At 30.0% G+C, this 23910-nt stretch overlaps 2 protein-coding genes and 1 long non-coding RNA gene across 3 annotated transcripts; 1 reads left to right on the top strand and 2 right to left on the bottom strand.

The window, feature by feature from the left end:
- The first annotated feature begins 5797 nt into the window (after positions 1 to 5797).
- LOC100806806 (ABC transporter G family member 15) lies at positions 5798 to 13070 on the top strand. The gene is made up of 9 exons (XM_003537684.5): positions 5798 to 6138; positions 8191 to 8270; positions 8452 to 8916; positions 9384 to 9506; positions 10342 to 10464; positions 11095 to 11379; positions 11489 to 11761; positions 11845 to 11952; positions 12150 to 13070. The coding sequence occupies exons 1-9, from the start codon at positions 5874 to 5876 to the stop codon at positions 12504 to 12506; spliced, it is 2079 nt and encodes a 692-aa protein (XP_003537732.1). The 5' UTR covers positions 5798 to 5873; the 3' UTR covers positions 12507 to 13070.
- Positions 10206 to 12495, bottom strand: LOC121173023 (uncharacterized). The gene is made up of 2 exons (XR_005887107.1): positions 12358 to 12495; positions 10206 to 10429 (listed from the first exon to the last, which is right to left on the bottom strand). It is a non-coding gene; the product is annotated as an uncharacterized lncRNA (long non-coding RNA).
- A 385-nt stretch (positions 13071 to 13455) lies between the features above and the next one.
- On the bottom strand, positions 13456 to 17416 carry LOC100796715 (protein TRAUCO). Its single transcript, XM_003538891.5, has 2 exons — positions 16290 to 17416; positions 13456 to 13877 (listed from the first exon to the last, which is right to left on the bottom strand). Exons 1-2 carry the CDS (start codon positions 17395 to 17397, stop codon positions 13603 to 13605), a joined length of 1383 nt encoding a protein of 460 aa, XP_003538939.1. The 5' UTR covers positions 17398 to 17416; the 3' UTR covers positions 13456 to 13602.
- Positions 17417 to 23910: the final 6494 nt, after the last annotated feature.

Raw genomic sequence — 23910 nt, 5'->3', positions numbered from 1 at the left:
GTACTATATATTACATGCACAACAGTTATTAATTTTCTTTTATAACTTAAAAATATATATGTTTTTGATCCCGATAAATTAGTATTTTTTTCCTATAATTTTATTTTTTTTTAATTTTAATCCCAATAAATTTACATATTTTTAATTTTGATTCTTATAAGATATTTTACTCAAACTTATAAGGACTATATAAATAAAAATATATGAATATTAAATGGACTAAAATTAAAAAAAACACACACACACACTTACAAACTTACTTAGGAAGACTAAAAATAAATAAAATAACTTACTTGAACCAAAATTAAAAAACATCAACTTACAAAAATTAAAATAAAAATACTGACGTACTTACCTGTACCAAAAATATATTTAAGAGAAAAAATAATAATAAATTCCAACCATTACTCGTCATCTTTGAGCTCCGCATATTGTTCATTTGATTGTGAACCAATTCGAAATTGCAAACACATCCTTATTGTAAATAAATTTGTAAAGCAGCAGCATGTTACGATGTTGTAGATATTCATAAGAAATAGTAGCAACACAGTATAATATGCAATGTATTGGTATGGATATCACTCAGTATATGATAGTATGGAATGAAGAGAAAAGTATATATAGCAGAGAGAGCGAGACAAGAATCTTACCAGAAAAAGGGACTGAGAATTTCTCAAGTACCACCACAACCTCCTCATGTTTTGCACGATCAGTACTTGGCCTCAGTTGTTCCCTTTTGATGCTAGGGAGCATGGATGTTGGATTAGAAGGACCACTCAAATTCTTGGTTGAATAAGCTGCAATTGTTCCATCCACCAGCAACAGCATCATTCATCATTTTTCAGCCCAAAACTCATTCAATCAGAGAAAAGATCAATATTCTATCTAGAGAGAACTGCAGGCTGAAATGAAATGGCCTTCTCAATCTTTGGCTGCCTGCAAATTCAATTACAAACTTCACCACTTGTTTCCTGCATGAGCTATTTAATTTGCCTCATCAATCATGAAAACAGAAATTAATTAATTAAACTCGTCTGTCTGCTGAAACTGAAGGACATTCTTTAAGGTCCTTTAAATTTTCTTCAATTTCGCAACGCCTAAGAAGACAAAAATAAAATAAAAATTATATAGAGATAAAAGAGAGGACAACTTCACTCATTAATTTGTTGCAGCAAACAGTAGTACTACATGTTATTAGTTCCCGCAAATCATTACACCACGTGACACAACACCCAACTCATCATCCTCATCCACCTTCACATTTCCAAACCTTCTAGCAAGCTAACGGATTCATCAAATTACGTACATTTTCTGTACAAAAATCCAGAGTTACAAGCAGAAGAATTAGACACGATGAATATAATACCTGGATTAATTAATTGGCTTAAATTGAAGAGATTATATATAAAACTTTAATTGATTCCACCAGCTGGTCTACAGGAACTTTTTTTTGACTGAGGTCTACAAGAACTTTTATTTTTCTTCTTGCAAATTCATTTTCCTAATCTTAGTTTTATAAATTGGTATTTTTTTATTTTAGTTGTAAAAAAATTCATTTTTAGTTCTTATAAATTTATTTTTTTAAGTTTATTCCCTTTAGTATTTTAATTTTTTATTTATAACCCTATAAACTTGCACTTACAGAAATTAAAATTAAAAAAACACAAACTAATATAAAATAAAAATAAACAAAATACGACACCAAAATTAAAAAGATACAAACCCACTACAACTAAAAATGAACAAAATAAATTTACAATGACCAAAATTAAAAAAAAATTACAATAATCGAAAACATATTTAAGTGATAAAAAAATAAAAAACTGGGCCTACATAGACAGGCAGACTGTTTAATTATTTAACATTATCTAACTGTTAATATTGATTATTAAGTCATTTAAAAATAGTAAATAAAGGTGCTCCACCTTGCACCATTTACCATTGTACTTGTACCTCACGCTAGACCTCGCTCCACCTCTTTACATATTCAAAGTCATGTAATGATGGATGAAAGTGGGGTTTTCTTCGCAGACGTACGTACTACATTATATTAATGATCATGTGATGTGGATATGTATGTATATATGTTACACAACATTTGTAAAAGACTGTTCTGTCGACCCACGTATGGAATTTGTGATCGTTAATAGCACTATATTGTGGCCCTCTAGAAATACAAAGGGGTGATATATATATATATATAACATGAAGATTTTGTTTCAAGAAAAATCATCACCCATAGACATTTGGGTGTTAGAATGTGAGAAAGAGAAAAAATTATACGTATAATACGGAATATGACATGATTCATGAATGGAAGAGAAAGATATTAAGATGAAAAAATATTGTTAATAGAGTGTATGATATGCGGTTCACACATCAGTACTCTTGTTTCAATTTTTTAGTTCTCGTTTCCTCTGTTTTGAGAGTTACGCCTTGATATTATCACGTCTTAAATTTACACCATGTGAGGAATGCAAAAGAAGTATACATAGGGCTAGATAAAACATCAAGGGTCAGTCCCTAAGCTAGGTTGATCAATTTGAGAATTGAGAATACGCACGAGTAGAGAAGAGAGAAATAGGATGGATACAAATTATTAAAAATAAGTGAGAAATAAAGTAAAAATTAAAAATATTTAATTAAATAAAAACAGAAAAGAGATTAATAAAGAATTAAACATAAATAAAAGATAATACAGTCCGAGTTTTACCAATTTTAAATTTAATTCTTATCTAAATCTTTTCTTCCAAATTTCTTACCTAACAAACAGAAGCTGAAAGATAAAGCATAAATTTATGTCAATGCAATACTCATCATGCCCCTTGTCTAGTTCTCTGGTGTTGGGGTAATGAGTCTGCAGTTGTAAAGGCTGAGACTATTTCTGGTGTAACATGGCTGCAGGTTCGGTTGCACACTGTTCTGATTTGAATCTACGTGCCGCCAAAGTTGCTCCAACGGCCACCATAAGTTTAGCTCATTATTAATTCTTCTATTTGAATAATTAATTTCATTACTAAAAGATCACTACAATCGAAAAAAATTAAAATTAGGTCTGAAAAAATTGTATGTAATTAAAAAAAAAAACATCACTAAATTTTTTGTGATCTCAATATTAATCTATTTAGTTACTAATGCACATTAACTTTTTGTAATGAAAAACAAAAGGAAGATATAATAAGTCATTTGGGCAAATGAAATGACATGACATGAGGATACATTTATATTTAGTTGAAGCAGTGAATTACAGCCAATTTTTTACTACCAAACATGCATCAGTCAACAACTTATAACGAAGAGGATCATCCCAAATAAGTATAATAGGAATATGCGTCAAAAGGATAATCTTAAAATAATTATTGAGAACGAATCAATTAAATAAAGGATTCTATTAAATACTACCAAATATGCATTATTATATACGATGTTATGGTATTTTGAAGCGGTTCATGTGATCAGGCTTTAATTCTTTTTTGGGGGGAAAAGTGGGGGGTGGAGAAAAAGAACAGCTAGCTAGATGTATACCTTAAACAGAATTTGAACAAAAAATTAATTTTGCAAATCCTTAAATAACATGTAGTGGTATTTAAGCATGATAAAGATGCATGTAAGACCAACCTAAAGTTTTTTTTTTTTGTCAAACATGATCAGCTGATGACATGAACATGAAAATGGCTTTGGAACAAGAAAAAATTGGATTGGTATGCCCTCAGGATTCAATTGGCCAGTTGGAGTTTGGTACCACATGCCAAAGCAATAGTAAATACCATGCCCTCTTAAGGTATTCATATAGCAGCCTAGGAAAAAGTAAAATTACCAATATATATGTGTTTCCTTAATTATAAATTACGAGCATTATTTTGCCTGCAGAGTGAAAGCAAGACATTGAAGGATGTGAGAGCTTGCGTACGTACAGGTGGAAGCTAAAGATCAAATAGTGTCAGATGCATGTGGAACACTGGGATAGTGTGTACACTGTGTAGAAGCAGCATACGTACAAAATTATTCAATGCTCAAATTAACTTCAAAGTCTGTTCACGTTCAATTTGGCAGTTCCCCACACCAGCTTCATAATGGAATTTATTATGAGCAGGTTAGATGGTTTGGTGAGAGTACGTAGTTACTGACCCGTCATCAATCAATTTGAATGTTCTCATTATAGCAATAATACCTAGTTTAGTCTATCAAGTGTAGCAAAGCAGCAATGAGTGCATAGAATATATGTTTACTTTTTTATAGTTAAAATTTAAAATTAATTAATAAATAATTTTAATATATAAAATATATTTTAATTTTATAATAAATAATTTAACTTATGATATAAGATTATTTTTATTTATTTAGAATTTTTAAAAGATATATTGAAATTCAATTTAGATATATAAAGACAAAATAAGATAATATATTATTATTTTCATTCTAAAATAATTATCATATTTGAGTAAAAAATTCTCTTAAAATAAATATTACATTTTAACGTAGGTATGTAACGATAATTATTTTTTTCACCAATACGTATACTTAATAAATGTTATTTTTATTTTTAATCTAATATTAATAATACTATTCTCTTTCAGCTGGTACAATAAGATTAGTTAAATTTGTAAAACTATTAATCTTTTTTATTAGTTTTTATTAGTCTGTATAAAATAACATAGAATCATACTTATTTTTTTGGATGAAGGAAGTAGTTAAGAAGATTAAATATAATGATAAAAGAATGATATATAATTTAAGATGATCAACAATAAAAAGTTTTAGGGAATCGATATGTGTGAAATAAATAGACCCTCCAAAAGAGAAAATATTTGGAGAAATAAGAAGGAATATTTAATTGAGAGAATGAAAAAGAGTGAGTCTCACTTTTCATATAATGTATTTTAGTATTTTGTAATATATGATAATTATTAACAAAATTTTGTGAGTTATCTTTTATTTAATAAGTCTAACTCATGATTTATTTTATATTTTTAAATAAATGTTAATCACTATTAAAGAGTATGTAAAAAAACCATATTACACAATGTATTGCTAACATTTCTTGTAAGACATATAACTCACATATATATATATATATATATATATATATATATATATATATATATATATATATATATATATATATATATATATAATCATTGAACAATTTATATTTATTTATGAATGAATTGAAGACAAGTTTTTATGTAAGTGTAATTGGGTGAAAATAATAATTATAAATGAACCAATTAAATATAAATTCAATGTATATAAATGTATATATATATATATATATATATAACTTTAATTTTATAAAAAAAATCATTTATTTATTAATTTTCTTTATCCGTATAAAACAATATAGAATTACACTTATTTTTAAATGGATAGAGTATTATCTATAACCTCATACTAAAAAAACTTAGAACATTAAATATTAATTCAATAATATAAATTAATTTTTATTATATTTATCATCTAATAACTTAGGAAATCATTTATTGTTTCTGAGAAATATTCTGAGTCTTCAATGTCAAATTGTTGAGTTCAATCACCCGAGCAATGCAGTTCCTTAATTAAATCTGAGGCCTGTCGTTCTCCTTCTTCACAGTTCACATGCATGGCCTAATTGACTGAACAATACGTACTGTGGGAGTTGGATGACAGTAATTACTAATTACTGCGCATACTTGTTACGAATGACGAAAAACAACATGGTGTGAGCTAGTGGTCCCACTAATGTTAATTTCCCTTACCCTTATACCACCATTCATCATCACGTACATATATCTCTATCTCTATTTGTATATATGTAAGCTCTAAAATTAAGCTGGCTGGCTGGCTGGCTACTACCATTTGTTTCAAACCAAAGCCAGTTTTTTTCCATTTTAGAAATGGAGATAGAGCTAGCCACTACCAATGAAAAGGGTGTTACCGACTATGGTGATACTGTTTCAGAAAATAATAATAATACTAATAATAATAGGAGAGGGATGTATCTCGTGTGGGAAGATTTAACTGTTGTAGTTCCAAATTTTGGGAATGGACACACAAGAAGATTGCTTGATGGGTTGAGTGGATATGCTGAACCTAACAGAATCATGGCTATCATGGGTCCTTCTGGCTCTGGAAAATCTACTCTTCTTGATGCTTTAGCAGGTCTCTCTCCCTAGCTCTATCTCTCCCTTCATGGGTCCAAATTTTGTGCATGCTATTTTTTCTTGTACTTGTATATGCCAAAAGATACATGCTCTTTCATGTACGTTTGGTTTTTATATCAATGAATGTGCTTAATATATGATGTTCTTCTATAACTTAAACAACCCTTTTGCTTTGCTTACCGTGATCTGCACAATGGTACGAACGTACTTTTTTTTCATTCGACTTGATTATCAATAATTTTTATTATCACTTGATTATACAGATCTTAATACTAGTCTTGTCCTTCCTTTTATTTTACCTATGGGAAAGTTTGTTTGTGGTCTCTTTCATATTTTATATTACAAAGAAGATTGTGTGAGAGGTGAATCAGAAGACGACCAAGAACTTTGATTTATTTGGATAAACTCACGACTGGAGGGGAAAAAACTTGGGGAGAAAATGTTTTTCTTCTCTAGCTTGGAAGCACAAAATGAAAACAACGGGGAAAGTATAGAAGTAAATAACTGTAATCTCCACAGATATCTTTTCTCTTTCGTAAAATATTTATTGATATTTTTTTTATTTTGTATTAACCTTAATTTCTTGATATCAAGCTAGAAATTTCTCGGGTAACTATATGAACTTTGCTTTATTTTCATTTTTTCTATTATTTAGTAGTATTAGCTGTATTTTTTTCTCCTCGTTTTATGTTCATCTTGTAAGAAACGCAAGCTTGCACACAATTTCTATTTCATTTCAATATTTTTCTCTGCAAACAAAGTGCAAAGATATAGAATTTGTGGTGTTCTACTTCAATCACATCGTGAATAAAGAATCTTTATAACCCTTTTTTGTTAGTCATTATTACATCGTGTAGACAAGTAGCCCTGAAAGTTTAGATTAAAAAGTTTATGATGAGAGATATAATTGAAAAAACGAGACAGAGAAATAAAAAGGGCATGAAGAAAACGTTGATGAGTGTGGAAAAATCGTAACTCCATCATCATCATCATGTCCATTTTAATCGAAAAACCAAGGAGTGTCCTTCCATACTAAGCAAATGACTTGTCAACTTAGAGAAGCCAAGGAACAGACAGGATAATGTTATGAGTCATTAATTCATGGAAACATTTTCCCAGTGTAAGGTTGAAATACTGTAGAATTATACTTGAGGGTAAAAATGAGTCATGGAGCCATATATTAAATTGTTCCATTATTATTTCTTTTTTCTTTTTTGGTTTCATTTCCAAGAGTGGAGCAAAGATTGATATTTTTTTACATCCACTTTTCTATATGGCAAAAATTAGCCATTAGGTTTACGGTACAGACCCCATTTATTTATTACAACGCTTGAAGCAAAGAAACTCTTGGTGAGCACCTACCATGGCCGAACAAGGAGCTTTACTTCCCATGACCCTGTTGTTTCCTCATATGGAAAAACTCAGTTCATTTATTGACAACTGAGTGACGATATCTATCCTTGGTATGGAGGATTGAATGTTTTTTTGGTACAATGAGGATTTAATGTTAATTGATTATCTTTCACGGACTTCGGTTACCGCATATTTTAGCTTAATTTCTTATTTCAAATATTTCTATAGATGATGGTAAAAAAAATATATTTTTTCACTATTTATTATGACATATAGTAAAAATAAAATATATTCATGTAATTATTTATGAAAAAAACATAATCAAAAAATATTTTCTTAAATCAATCTAAAAGAAGGAAATAAATGTAAAATCATTTTACCATCCCGACAGAACCCTCAGCCAAACATGCTTGTTTATAAGCATAACTAAAATAAATAAAAAGAAAAAGGTAGGTGAAGATAGACCCTGATTTGGAAATTGGGTAGGAACAAATGAATTTGTAATTAAGCTAGCTTTGTGGTATTATTCAGTTTCTTATTTATGAATAAACCTCTCTCTCTCTCTCTCTCTCTCTCTCTCTCTCTCTCTCTCTCTCTCTCTCTCTCTCTCTCTATATATATATATATATATATATATATATATATATATATATATATATTGTGGACTTTAACATCAGATAATTGGGATTCCTTGCAGGTAGACTCTCTAGAAACGTTATCATGTCTGGAAATGTGCTTTTAAATGGAAAGAAGAGGAGATTAGACTATGGAGTTGTAGTAAGTATCCAACACTATAAGTTCTAGTAAATTAAGTTTGTTGTTGCCAGTATTTGGCTATTGAATTTCCATAAATATATAATAAAAGAAGGCACCAAACAACATTTTTCCAATTTATCAACCTTGTTTTTGTTTCATTGTTAATGCTTTCATTATTATCTTTTATATACCACACCTATAGGCTTATGTGACTCAAGAAGACATAATGTTGGGAACACTAACAGTGAGAGAGACAATATCTTACTCAGCTAATCTAAGGCTTCCATCAACCATGACCAAAGAAGAGGTTAATGATATCATAGAGGGAACAATTATGGAGATGGGTCTTCAAGACTGTGCTGATCGGCTAGTAGGGAATTGGCACTTGAGAGGCATAAGCGGTGGAGAAAAGAAAAGGCTAAGCATAGCACTTGAAATCCTCACAAGGCCAAGCCTCTTGTTCCTTGATGAACCCACCAGTGGTCTAGATAGTGCTTCAGCATATTTTGTTGCCCAAACTTTGAGAAATTTAGGTCATGATGGCAAGAGTACTGTTATCTCTTCTATACATCAACCAAGTAGTGAGGTTTTTGCACTCTTTGACGATCTCTTTCTTCTTTCTGGCGGTCAAACAATTTATTTTGGACCAGCCCAAAAGGCAGTTGAGGTACATTTATTTATTATTCATATTCTAAAAAACATGTGGTATATATACCAAGGTTGCATTGAATTTGCCTCCGTTTATTTAATTTTTATCTAATAAACTGTTAGTATATACTAGTACTATGTAGACGTTTATTAGAGACATGTACATGTACTAGTACATCACTAATGAAATATTTTATTGATATAAAAAAATTCATATATGCTATATATTAGCGTTTTAATTAATTAAATGTTGGTATAATGTCATGTTATTACTTAGTGTATAGACTCTCAGTGTTTATATAATTAATATTATAGAAATTTTTAAGTTGGAATTTTTAACTTGATTTGCTCTCGTCTTCAATATATGTTCAAATGCAATTTGCCGTGTTTTGATGTAATATAACAAAAATCATGTGTGTAGAACCTAAATAGGTTAAAGTTAAAACCTGACATAATTATAAATTATCCATCTATTTGTGCATGCAGTTCTTTGCCAAAGCAGGATTCCCATGTCCAAGTAGAAGAAACCCTTCAGATCATTTCCTCCGTTGTATTAATTCAGACTTTGACGCTGTCACGACGACTATGATGGCCTGCCAAAGAGTACATGTATGCATGTCTAATAATTTGTTTTATCTATATTCACACAAGTTTCATAATTATTATTTGTCTACTTCAGTCTTTCTTTCTCTATTTGTTTCTTCTGCTTGATTATGCTTGCGTCTATGACTCCTCCTCTTGTTTTCCCTGCTTAAGGGCAAATTCAATTTTATAGCTGGAACATGTTTAATTATCAGGATCCTCTATAGAAGCTCAAAAGGTAGCTTACATGTAGCTTTAGTCAAGCACCGGTTGACCTTGAAAAAAAAAATCAGATACTTAGCCTTTGCATAATCACATCTAGTCAAAACTTACTTTCAAACATCAGCAAATATCGATCCCCCGTTATTGCATTCTTTTTAAATTCAGGTAAGTTAAAAGGTATAACTTAAATAATATTTAAAATTACCCGTAATTAATTCATTAGAATTGGACAAATATAAATTAGAAGGAAAATATTTAAAATTATAAAGTATTTAAAAAGTTAATAATAATGTGTCACTTTTTTGAAAAAATAAACTAAAAAAAAAACAAGTCACTTTCAAATTTAATGTAATAAACTAAGATGAATTTTTAACCTGGGTTTGAGAGGTATGTATTTTTACAAGTGCAAAAGTTTTTATATTATCAATAATCATAAATTATTTTTAGTGTCACTTCTAAAAGTTAAAAGTTATATATATATATATATATATATAGGTACAAAACTTTTACCCTAGGATATATTATTTATTCACTTAACATGGTCATTACTGTAACATTTTTCTGCCTTCCCTTGAAATCTCTTCCTTTCAAAGTCGTTACTCTCTCACTATATATCTTCCCTGATTCTATTTCAATACAGGAAGAAATGTCAATAACGGGATCGTTATCAACTGCAGCAATCAAAGCAACACTCATAGAGAAATACCGATGGTCAGAGCACGCAACCACTGCAAGAGCAAGAATCAAAGAAATATCAACCACTGTAAGTAGCCTTCCTTTTACTCAGCTTAGATTATAATTAATAACTATTGTTTACGGAACATAAAAAGGTCACGTAATTAATATTAATCTTTTCATGAGCTGAAACTGTTACTGTTAGCTAGCTAGGCTATGGAAGAAGAAAACTATTAGGAAATAAACGAGATCAGGTGTTATATATTAAACTAGGAGTGCTTCTGTGCTTCAATCAAAAGACACATCCATAGGGATAAAATATCAAAATACACGATGAATCAAGTTTAATTAAATGTTCCACTAGACTATTAATACTCCGTTCTCCCACTTGAGAGTTTGGGGATTGAATTAACAGAATTTGACATCTTCAAAACAATCAAGTGATTTGATACATACCATTTTGTAGCTAGGAAATTAGGAGAACAAATAATACAAATTGCTAACAAATTTAATATTATTAACTAAATTAACCCGTTTTCTTAAAGAATGTAAATTGGTTAAGAGTTTTATATATAAGGACAAAGATAATGTAGTAATACTTCATATTTAATTTCCAACGATTAGAAGCATATTTTTTGTGGGGGATGCTGCTGGTCCGTTAGATTACAGAAACATATATTACGTAAAAGTCAAGGAATTAATCGTGTTACTGTTACAGGAAGGACATGGATTTGAAAGTAAAAGCAAATGCGAAGCAAAATGGTGGAAGCAACTATCAACGCTGACTCGTAGATCTGTCGTGAACATGTCTAGAGATGTGGGATACTACTGGATAAGGATAACTATCTATGTTGCCTTATCTCTCTCTGTTGGAACAATCTTTTATGGAGTTGGATCGAGTTATAGAGCCATTTTTGCAAGAGGAGCATGTGGCGCTTTTATATCTGGTTTCATGACATTCATGTCCATTGGGGGCTTCCCTTCTTTCATAGAAGAAATGAAGGTATATATATATATATGAAATTATTGTTTGGTACAACTTTAATAAGTTTATGACATTTAGTTTTTTATCAGTACTTTACATAATCTTTTTTCCCTCCCAATACATGCAGGTTTTCTACAAAGAAAGACTCAACGGGTATTATGGCGTTGGAGTCTACATTCTATCAAATTTTCTCTCTTCATTTCCCTTTGTGGCAGTGATGTCCATTGCTACGGGGACAATAACCTATTATATGGTTAAGTTTCGTACAGAATTTTCACATTATGTGTATATCTGTCTGGATCTTATTGGCTGTATTGCGGTTGTGGAGAGCTCCATGATGATTATAGCTTCACTGGTTCCCAACTTCCTCATGGGATTGATAATTGGAGCGGGATATATTGTAAGTGTACTATACATAATATAAGTCTATTATTCTTCATTGAAAAATTACTTTTGATGCTGATATTTAAAGTGTGTGTGCAGGGTGTTATGATGATGACCGCAGGCTATTTCCGTCAGATCCCAGATCTTCCTAAGATCTTCTGGCGTTACCCAATATCATACATCAATTATGGCGCATGGGGATTGCAGGTAAATCTAAGAGAGAAAATCTTAACTGAAGTGCATGATCAAAAGGATACCAACTGAACAAAATGGTTTATAACAGTTAATGCCTTAGGGTGTGTAATATATATAACAAGCGCATGCAATTTGTTCAGCTTAGTTACTGATTATATATATATATATATATATATATATATATATATATATATATATGGGGAATGCAGGGAGCTTTCAAGAATGACATGATTGGAATGGAGTTTGATTCCTTAGAACCTGGGGGCCCAAAACTGAAAGGAGAAATCATCCTCAAAACCATGCTTGGCATTCGAGTTGATATTTCAAAATGGTGGGACTTAGTTGCAGTCATGATCATCCTCGTATTGCTTAGAGTTCTTTTCTTTTTCATTCTCAAATTCAAGGAAAGAGCTGCACCTTTTCTTTATAGTATCTACGCCAGGCAAACTCTGCAACGTATCAAGAAGCGACCTTCTTTCAGGAAAGGACCATCTTTCCCTTCCAAGCGTCACCAATCACTGCATCCCTTGTCTTCTCAAGAGGGTCTCAACTCCCCTATTCATTAGAACCATCATATATCATATATATGCTGATATTTACAAACACAAAAGAATCACACTCGATATATCATATCATACCCCGAATATATTGTTATATTGTATATTGGGGAATATTTTGTCTTGAGAATTCACATCAATAAAAATTTAAAATATATAAGAAAGGGTCCTTATAATATTATGGTTTCAGGTCAGAACAAATCACAGTTAAATTGATTTTGAATAAAATCAATTTCAAAATAATGAGACTTATGTTAAGATGTCTTTATTATAAAAAAAGTTAATAATAAAACTTGTATAAAGCTTTCATCTAAAGTAAACACTACTTAAAGTTACTTTAAATTATAATTAATTTTGATCCAAAAATCAATAATTCTCAATGTGAAGCCAAACACAAAAATGCTGAGGTTTGGTATTTATAGATGACAACCGCCTTGTCTCTAATTCCTCACAAGATAACTTTCAGTTGGACATTCGGCTAAAAGAAATTGTCACAAAAATTGCTTTGGTTAGGCTAATTCTACTAGCACAGGATAGTGATGGTTACTGAAGTTGGTTCTCACCCACTCACTATTCCAGACTAATAGCCATTCGGAACTCTCCCATAAGCACATGAATAATGGCCATTTGGGGTTTTCAGTTTTTCTCCAATACAATCCGGGTAGTCCGAGTTCCCGATATAGTTCAAGTTTATTGAACAGTGCCCAATTCCACTTAATCTTATCCTGTTCTAGTAAATTAATTGCCTTGGTCAGCACTACTACACTAAGGCAACTGTAGCATCAGGGCCTTGATCCCTGATAAGAGGGGTATGACAGATTACCATGTGAGCTAAGGCTTGCTCGCAGCTATTCCCTCTGCGGGTAAGTAACCAAAGGATTTATGCATGATCATATTGACACTATGCAACTCGAATAGAAAAAATACCAAAGAATGTAGGAAACTACAAAATATCTACTTGAACACATGAAAATTTTATGTATTTCACGTGGCCAAATTTCTCTATCAGAAGTTTACACCACTAATCTAATCATTTGTGAATCAATTTTAATACCAACTAACATTACAGAAGACGATCAATTTTAATACATAAATGCAACCCACATCACTCTTTCTGGGATTTCTTCTCATTAGACTCTTCATTTTCAACTTTATTGTCAAAACCAAGATAAGGAACTTCACTCATTGGCCTGGGAATTGGCCGTTCATTGAAATCCTCAGGAAAACATTCAAAGTCGGGACCAAAGTTGAACTTGACCGTGCAGTTTGGTTCATTGGGGAGAGTAAACATTGAAGCAGCAGGATAGTAACGACCACCTTGGAGATCCTTAAAAGCTACACCTTGGCATATGCCATTTTTAAAGAATGATATCTCACTTCCTGCACACAGAATAGAACATTTGAAACTAAGTTAATATTTACAAAAACATACATAAAATACAACTTACAGTACAGCAAGGGAAATTCAATGTTTGTACTATATGTAAGGGAACAACAATAGTAATCAAGCCCTTTTCCCGCTTAGTGGGGTCAGCAACATGGATCAAATAATGTCATAATAATATTATAATGTGAATAGTTTTCTATATGCAAGGGAAACGGTTATTAAATGTCAACAGCATTTGCAATTGTAAGGAACATGTCTAACGAAAAATGTTGTTAAATAATTGTTAGCACCAACATAACATGGCGTTTTTTGACTCATCTGTCATAGGCAATTTGTTATATAAGCATATCATTGTAGCCTATGGTGGTGCCATAGGCCGCAATGGCATGCTTATATAGTGGAATTTTGGCCATCAGCCACCATTCACCATTGCTAAGATTGCTAATGAACTTCTCAAAGAGTCACTGACAAGCAACCCTAACTTTCAGTCAGTTAATATTAAAGTTGAGGACTTCAAGCTAGTATATACACCAATACAAAGATGCCAAAATAAATTAGGATCAATTAACAATGGCCTTGACAGAATGTACTTAACTACCAGCAAAAATGCTAACAAATAGATTTACTATTCTGAAGTGTCACTTTCTCAGTCACTTCCAAACATTTCATCCCAAGGAGCAATAAATTAGTGCATCTGGGAAAATTTTAATCTAATTTTCAATATGTACTCTGTATTCACTAGCTCCTACTCACCCATCATGGCCATGGTCCTTTCACATATCACTGCATGTATACTCACTTAAACCTCTAATTCATGTTGCAAAATGATGCCCCCCCAACCCCCCTCTGTTGCCCAATCAGGTGTACTTAAATGTAGCATGGGTGACCAAGGTAATGTTTGGCCTAGCTTTCTTGGTGGCTTCTCTTCTCATTAAAAACAATAGATCCACCAATTAGCTGCTATAGAAGCTAATATAATTTTTAGAATACATGATTCAGTGATTCACCATTAATTTTTTGTAGAATGGAAATTTTTCTTACCTGACAAATAAAGAAACAAACTCAGTATCTTTTATTTAATTGATTAGAATATTGGGATGTCTAAGACTCATAGCAAGTTCGTTTTCACTTCTACCCCTAATGTTTCACATTATTGGCATCCTGGTAGAGGCATTTGAATTTTCTACCCACTAAAGTGTCATAACAAGTAGAATGCACCACTGTCAGCAAAAATGCATAACAAGAATAAAAGAAATAGAACAATGAAGACAATAAGAATTTATGGAAAGACTCAGTTTTATAACCACATATTAATGAAGCTTTCCAATGTCAGATAGAGGGTCATAACCTAGTAAACTGACAATAAAATCATTGACCTATTCATAGACGAGTAATCTGAAATCAAAAGCTGCCACCTATTTCATCAAATTAGAATATCCTAGATGTACATCCATGTATATCCAAATTCCAAAAATACCATATTCATGATAAGTCCAACAATAAGAATTGAGCTTTGAAGAATGAAATAACAGATAGCATTCAGGCTTTGCAAGTATAACACTTTAAATTGTATTAAAAACAGTGTTCTCAAATGACCATTCATCAGAGTGAAATGGCAAATGAGAATTTCCTCATTTGGCAAGTCTGTGCGTACCTCCAACACATGGTTATCAATTTTTAAACAATGTTTTGGTATTTCTACTTACTCTTGTTCAGAAAAAAAAAATGAATAGAAAGACATGAAATGATGAAAACCTTATGATCACATTTTACTCGCATCTCTGCTGCTTGTTTCTAGACACTGTTTTTGGCTGCTTACATACAATAATTTGTCTCTGCTTCTGAGTACTTATTTTATTGTCTGTATTATGCAAATCACAACATATGTGTTTCTAGCTATTTCTTGGTTTCTATGTGAGGTAGATAACTATTGCACAGCCAGTATCGATGGTAGCTTTAAGTTTATATAGGACTGAGTTTCTATTTGCTAGAAAATGTTTTTATTATGTTCATTGTTCTAGATATAATTTGTTAACTTCCTTTTGTTTGTGTTCTGCAGGTCTTTTTAGTATATTTTACATTTCTTTTAACAATGTCTCCAAGCCTCTGCCATTGGCAGCTTCACCATCTATTACATGTCTGACGGATTTTTGCCCACCACTTATCATTGACAATACTGATTGATATCTTGGCAACAACACTCAGTTTCACATACATTAGAATCTAGACACAAAATGGAACGAACAATCCAGAGTTAAAAACTAGGTGAAGTCCCTAAAAACATGAACAATTAAATTTCCCCTCATGTTACCAGATCCATAAAAAAAATCCTATTGCTCAACTACACCTAGCAACCATTAAAAATGATGAAAAGAAAAGCAAGTAGCAAAGTTGAGTAAACTGACCAGGCACTAGTTTGGGTGGATCTTGCGTAGAATCTTGTGCATAAACATATCTCTGGCCCTTATACCAAACCAATTGAGATGATTTGGGGGCATACTGTTCCCCATCAGGCAAATTGATATAGAAACCAATAACATCCCCTTCCTTGTACCCTTCCTCTCCATACTTCTCCCTTAGCGCCTCATGAATCTTACTCCCATCAATATCCCTATACCCAAAGCTATTCCCATCGTACCCAACCGGCGCCTGCAAATCACCCTTCTCGGTCGACCACCCAAGGCGCGTGTGCCCACTCTCCCCCAACTTCACAACCCTAATCTCGAAGTACCACGCGCCCACCACCACCCCGCGCGTGGCCCTCACCATTCTGTAACCCTTGGTGCTCCCCGCGCTCATTCTGTCCTCGCTCAGTTCCACCTTCTCCGCTTTGTACACCTTTGAGAGGCATATCTTCATCTCCTCCGTGTCGTCGCTCTTGTCCGGGAACCGCGGCACCGGCGTTATAAGCACGTTGTCCTCGCCGTTCGCGTGGTGGTGGTGGTTGTTGTTGTTGTTGCTGTTGTTGTTGTTGTTGTTGCGATTTGTCTTCTTCTTCCCCTTCCGCGTCGACTTCGTCGCCCACACGTTGTTGCTCTTCTTCTTCGATTTCTTCGGTGCCGAGCCGTTCGTTGCCGGCGTAGCGGTCGCCGCCGCATTGTTGGTTCCATCCTCCTCCTTTGTATCCGCCGTGAGAGAGGAGAGCTGCTTCTGCTTCTTCGGCGGCGGGTCCTCGTCGGAGCCGTCGCCTTCTTCGCGGCCGGATTTCGGGGACTTCTTGGAGCCGTCGGAGGCGGCCTCATCTTCGGAGAGGTCGTCAGAGGGGTCGGGCTCCGATCGGGCGTCGTTCGGGGGTTCGGTTGGGGTGTCGGATGGGGTGCTGGTGGTGGCGGGAGGGGCTTCCAGTGAATCGGCGTCGGTGGTTGGTGGTGGTTGCGGCTGTGGGTCGTCTTCGTCATCTTCTTCTTCGTCTTTGTAAGTGGCTTGGAGACTATCCATGGCTAGGGTTGGGTTTAACGGTGAGAATGAATCGGAAAGTGAGGGTGGCTCCGATAAGGATGGAGGAAGAGTCATACTATTAACTATACTATGCAATAGAAGAAAGTGAAACTTTAGAATGATGGATTTGTTCAAACCATTGGATTGGGTTCGATTTCTTGAGGCCCATATCCATAATAAGCCCAGAATGATATGGTAAGAGGGAAATTGCTTTGCGCACACAGAAAATTTCTTGTGTACCCAGCACTTTTTCATTTTTTCCAAACTTACCCTGACAAACTTATGGTTCCGTAATCTTTAAACTTGTGAATTCATAATCCACAAGCTTATGGATTGGCAATCCATGTGTTGATAAGGATTTCCATGCATACGGATTAGCAATCTATATGTATATACGGATTACAATTTTTAAAAAAAAAAATTAAAAAATGTTTTACAAATTAATTTTTTTTTAATTTCTAATGTATATTTAATGCACATGTAAATTTACATAATAAATTTTGTGACATTTAATTTTGGTGCATTAAAATTTATTATGTAAATTTGCATGTGTATTAAATATACATTATAAATTTTAGTGTTATATATAACGACATTAATTATTTTATAACACAATTATCTTATTAGTTCAGTTGGTTAAAGTGTTGTGTTAATAACTTAAAAGTCACGGGGCCATTAATTTTAAATTAATTCATAAAATATATTTTTAAAAAACCTTGATATGGGTCTTCACCGGAAAAAAAAAGTTTAAATGGGTCATGATGTCAACCCAATAGACTTGAAGACTCGGGCCCGTGACGACAGCAAAGCTTATGCCTCAAATAATCTAAGGCCCCGGATTTTCCTAAATTTTAAAAGTTTTAATTATTTTGTTGTTGTCTAATTTAGGTCTCTTATTATTTAAAGATTTAATTAGGTCACGTGATTTTTAAAAATGGTTTAACTATGTTTTTTACTGTGTTCAATTAAATTTTTTATTTTTTAAAAAAAAATAAGTTTAATTTAGTCACTTTTAAGGCTAATTTTACTCTTAATTTAATAAGAGTTAAATTGGTTCGGTGGTTAAAAAGAAAGAAAGAAATGTCGTCATTTCAAATTCATTTTAAAAATAAATTTGATGATCAAAAACTAATTTAAACTTTTTAAAAATGTATTATTATTATTAAAATTATTAGTTTTCCTATTTTCAAATTCTTCTATTACTTTATAAAAATAAAATATCTAATGTCTAAAAAAAGACAATTCAATGCTTGACATACAAAGTAGGATAATTTATAATTATTCACGAAAAATCCACATGTTAAGTGTGCTAAATAATCAGTCAATCATCCTTGTTATTGCTCACCCATTAGGCCATTATCCTCTACTCATTGTCAAGCAACCTTATATTTTGGTTTGGCACGAAGAATTTTATGATGGAAAGGTAGAGAGAAGTTGTAAAAGAAAACGCTTATTTCTTTCTTATATCTAATGTGGGATTTTGAAGGCTTAATTTTCCTGATGCATACGTATTTGTGGCACTGGTACGTGGAAAATTTTTCTCCACTAATTTCATCTTTCTTTTTAACCATATTATTAATACTAAGTTATCCTCATAAAAAATAAATGATAAATGTTTATCAAGGACGGTAAGTATTATTGTAGTATAGTAGTTGGAATTTAAAGAATTAATGGAAGAATTTTTTTCTACTTTATTTATATAAAACCAACTACCAAAAAAATTAAACAAAACACTTTAATTGATTCCTAGTGGAAAGACTCGTTCGATAAGGTTTGGTTGCTGCGTGCGCGGGTAGTTGGTAAGTACTTACTTGCTTTTGTTGACGGTGGATTGCGTTTCCGCGTACCGGCCACCTTTTTTTCTTTTTCAAAGGTACTTACTGGTTTGGTTTGGTAAGTAAGAAACAAAATGAAACTATCATTTTTTGGTATTTTAATTTATAATCTAATGATGGTGTAAAATTTTGTTGCAGTATATATATATATATACTTTACTCATACCTATTTATAAGCGTAAATTAATCACCTGGGTACATGTCAGTGAATCGACTATATATTAAAATCTGTGATAAGATTATAATATTAAAAAAAATATAGCCCTCATTGATAGAGAGAGCAGGATTGTTTCAGTATTACCCAGCTTCCTGATTAACTCTCTAATGGCTAATATGGTCTCTATCTCTTTCCCTTCTGGATTCTAATAAAGGTTCTTTCGTGGGGTTATAGCCCTTATTGATGGAAAATATATATTAAAAAAATATCTTATTAAATTATATGAGATAAATTTAATTGAAAAATTAATTAAAAATTAAAAAATTAACTTATTAAATTATAAGTATTTAATAAAATTAATTTTTAAAGTAATTGAAAAGTGTAAAATGACTGAAAATCACAATTTATTTTAAAAAGGTGAATATAAATTTTGATAAATATAATAAGGATAACAATAGAAGAAAATATAAAAAATTAAAAGTTAACGTTTTAAAAAACATAAATTTCAAGTAATATTTTTAAAATAAAATTCTAAAAACTACTAAAAATGTATTTACCGAATAATTAAATTAATTTTTGAACTAGTAAAAAAAATAAAACCAAGCTCAAATGTCTTATTGAATATTATCTTGCTATAAATTAGCTGAAATTTTAAAAAAATTATTGGTTGCTAGAAAGCTAACTCGAAACTAAAAAACTAGTAAGAAAATGAAAAGTTAATTGGATAGTTGCAAGTTGGTCGCTAGGAACTAAAAAATTAGCTTGTTAAATTAAAAGTGTTGAATAAAACTAATTGTTGAAGTAGTTAGAAAGTGTAAAATGACAAAAAAAATCATAATTTATTTTAAAAAGATAACAAGAAAAATGAATAAATATATCAATAATAAAAGTGAAACAAAATATAAAAAACTAAAAGCTAGTATTTTAAAAAACATTAAAAACTATTAAAAAATTTATTTATCAAATAGTTAAATAAACTTTTCAACTAATAAAGAAGACTATAAACTAGTCGAAATATGTCTTCCTTGTTTAGGTCATGTTTATCAAAAACTAGCTAAAAAGTCAGTTGGAAATAGAAAAAATTAGTTAATATCTGAAAGTTAAAAGTTGAAAAGTTAACTTATTAAATTATAAGTGTTTGATAAAATTAGTTGTTGAAATAGTTAAAAAATATAAAATGACAAAAAAATAATAATATCATAAAAACAATAAAATGAATAAATATATTAAGGATAAAAACAGGAAAAAATATAAAAAATTAAAAGTTACTAGTATTTTAAAAAATATTATTTTTAGTAAAATTTCAAAAGCCTAAAAAAATGGAAAAAAACTTATTTACTAAACAAACAAAATAACTTTTCAATTAATAAAAAAAGATAAAAATTAATTAAAATGCCTTAAAAAATACTTGTTTATATCTGCATGCATTATTCATTTATAAATTTACAAATTAAACTGCGGTTGTTTTGAAGAATATGTTTTCATTCATGGAGCTAGATTCTCATATTGTTAAGATTATTTTATGTTTATTTGGGGATTAATTTTCCAATCATTTTTTTTTTGCTGAAATAGTTTTCCAATCATGATAGCAATTACCAAATTCCCATGAATGATGTTTAAGAATGATATTCCTACCTTAAAAAGAAAATGATATTCTTATAGTTATTTAATATTTATTTCAGGGAATAATTTTTCATTCATGATACAAGATTTTCATGAATGATATTCTTAAAATGATTTTACACAAAACTTAATTTATCTTGAGTTTAACTTTAGAACAAATTATCTGACAACAGTTACCCATTAATGCAGCGTAGATTCACGAACGGTTGTTTGACTTTGACCAGACCGACTGAGTGACATGCACTAATGCAGTGGGGTGCGGTCCCCATTAACCAAAACTAAATGTCAAACTTTTACTCTATTTTATGCCAATCACTGGAAGTGATTACTTCTTATTAATAAGATTCTTAAATTTAAGAATTTACTTAAATTCGTAAATTTTTTATAAATTTATTTCATGAATTCAACTTATAAACGTGTAAGAATTTCCTTTATATAAAAATAAAAATAATAAAATATTTATAAATAACATATTTATTAAACATTTTAATAATATAATAAAATAAAAATTAAATAATAAATTATAAATTTTACAATATTTAAATAATAAGTCTAATAATACGTTATTATTAGATAATAATTTGTAAATGTTATTATAGTGATAAAATATTCACATATAGGTTTGATATTTTTAAAAATTAAAAATTTGATATTATTAAAAATGAAAATTTTTCTATTCATGAACAACACACTAAATTAAGATATGTTTAATATTAATCAAATAAAAAATAACGACTTACGTTTTGATCTAATTTTTTAACTTACTTATTCGTTGACTCAACGATAAACTCAAAAGTCTATCAAATTTACTTAGAATTTATCAAGTCTATTAAAAAGAGAATTTACATCAAAGTCATTCACATGATATAAGTAAACTTATTTTAGTTAGATGAATTAACTCGATACTTTAATAATCATTATTAATACTCTATTTTTTATTTTTATCATAAATGTGTACCGGTATATTTTTTTATTATAAATAAATCATTTTAAATGAATATGTTATTTTGTGTTTGAGTTTAATTGTTACGATTTTTATATGTTTTTAAGTTTAAACAATGACTTTAGGTTTTAATTAATTTGAATCAAATTCCAATATTTCATGTACCCAAAAAAAAATCCAATACTCTATGTACATATTTGAATAGAAAATTCTTAGTATTTTTTTCATGAATAATTTTAATTTTTACAGCATTTTTATTAACTTCTAATTTATCAAATGAAGAAAAATATCAAATATATTTATTTTCCATTGATTTTTTATGGATACTAAGATGATTAGTGGAATAATAACGTATTTGCCTTTTTATACATAATATTTGAATTCAAAAGCTTTATTCACAATGAAATTATACTTCTTATTCATTAAACAGTTATATATGTTATGTATAAAAAAAACAGTTAATAGATGTTAATACATAACTTCAACTAATTGATATAGAGAATGTTTAAACTGAATTTAAAAAAAAAAAAAACTACTGAATTTAAACTTGTAGGAGTGTTGATCAGTTTTACGCAATTTAATATACTAAAAAACTTGACCGAAAGCAATATATTTAGGATTTTGTTTGATGCTCTGTTTGATTGATAGAGATAATAAAGATAAAAAAAAGAAGATATTTAAATTAAAATAAAATATAAAATGTGTGTTACTCAAGTAAACCTCGTATTATTTTTTTTACTCTTTCATATTTCTTCCTACCAAATAAAAGATAAATGTTTGGGCCTAATATAAGTTGACTGTGTATCTTTTTTTGTGCATTTCTTTTTAAATTAAAAGTGTTTTTTTTTTTTTTACAAATGTATACTGTGCGTAGCATCCCATGCCAGAGTATGGTTTTCTTCTGTGTTGTTGTTGTGAAATGTTAAAATTGATATATAAATTCATAAAAAAATCATTTATCAAAGTGAAATATTTTTTAAATGACTTCACAATTAGCAGCGGCAGAAATTTCTGTATATGTGAGTACTCATCCGAATCTGTGTAATCTTTGACGGGAATGTTCACTTTGATGGGGTACATGTTAAGATTTGATATCTTTTTTACCATAACAGGTTGAGTTTATGCATTATAATTTTGACTTATTTAATTTAGTTATGTTTAAAATTAGTTTTAAATTTAAAATTATATGTATATATATATATAAATATATTGTTATAAAATAATAATTATTTTTACTCTATGGGGATGGAAACATGTTATCCCATAAACACTGATGTCACAATGTTGAGAAGAGCGATCAGAAATGACATACCTGTCCTCGTTCCTCTTTATTATTATGCTTATTTATAATTATTATTTATAATTTTTATGTTAAGTAATTATATATATATATATATATATATATATATATATATATATATATTATAATAAGATTAAAATAAAATTTTAGTTTTTTTTTTAAATTTTGTTGTCAAAATAAAATAAAAACATTTTTATCGTTCACATATCTTTATTAAATTAATTTATATCATATTTAAGTTAGTTTTTAATTTTTTTTAGTTGAAAAATTTATTTGATTATTAAGATTTTTTTAATAATTTTTCAGTAATTTATAATATTTTTTAAAATGCTACTCAAAAACGTTAATATCTAGTTTATAGTTTTTTATATTTTCTTTCCTTTTACCTTAATATATTTTCAAATTTGATATTTATCCTTTTTAAATAAATTATAATTTTATTATTTTTAATCATTTTATATTTTTTTAACTATTACAACAAATAATTTTATAAATATTTATAATTTAATAAATTAATTTTTTAATTTTTACTAATTTATATATATATATATATATATATATAAAACAATCTAAAGCATAAAAAAACAGGCAGACCCGATGCATGGGTATAGTTTTACACTAAACATTAAGAATCTTAAGGAAAAATAATTTTTGTTAAATTTTTTAAACAAGTTTTGAAAAAAATAATTTTATGACTTAACTTAATAACCCCGACCCAAACCTTTGTAAT

The sequence above is a fragment of the Glycine max genome, chromosome 11 (genome assembly GCF_000004515.6).
Source record: "Glycine max cultivar Williams 82 chromosome 11, Glycine_max_v4.0, whole genome shotgun sequence".
Classification (NCBI taxonomy): Eukaryota; Viridiplantae; Streptophyta; class Magnoliopsida; order Fabales; family Fabaceae; genus Glycine; species Glycine max.
This window is presented reverse-complemented; position numbering and strand designations above follow the sequence as displayed.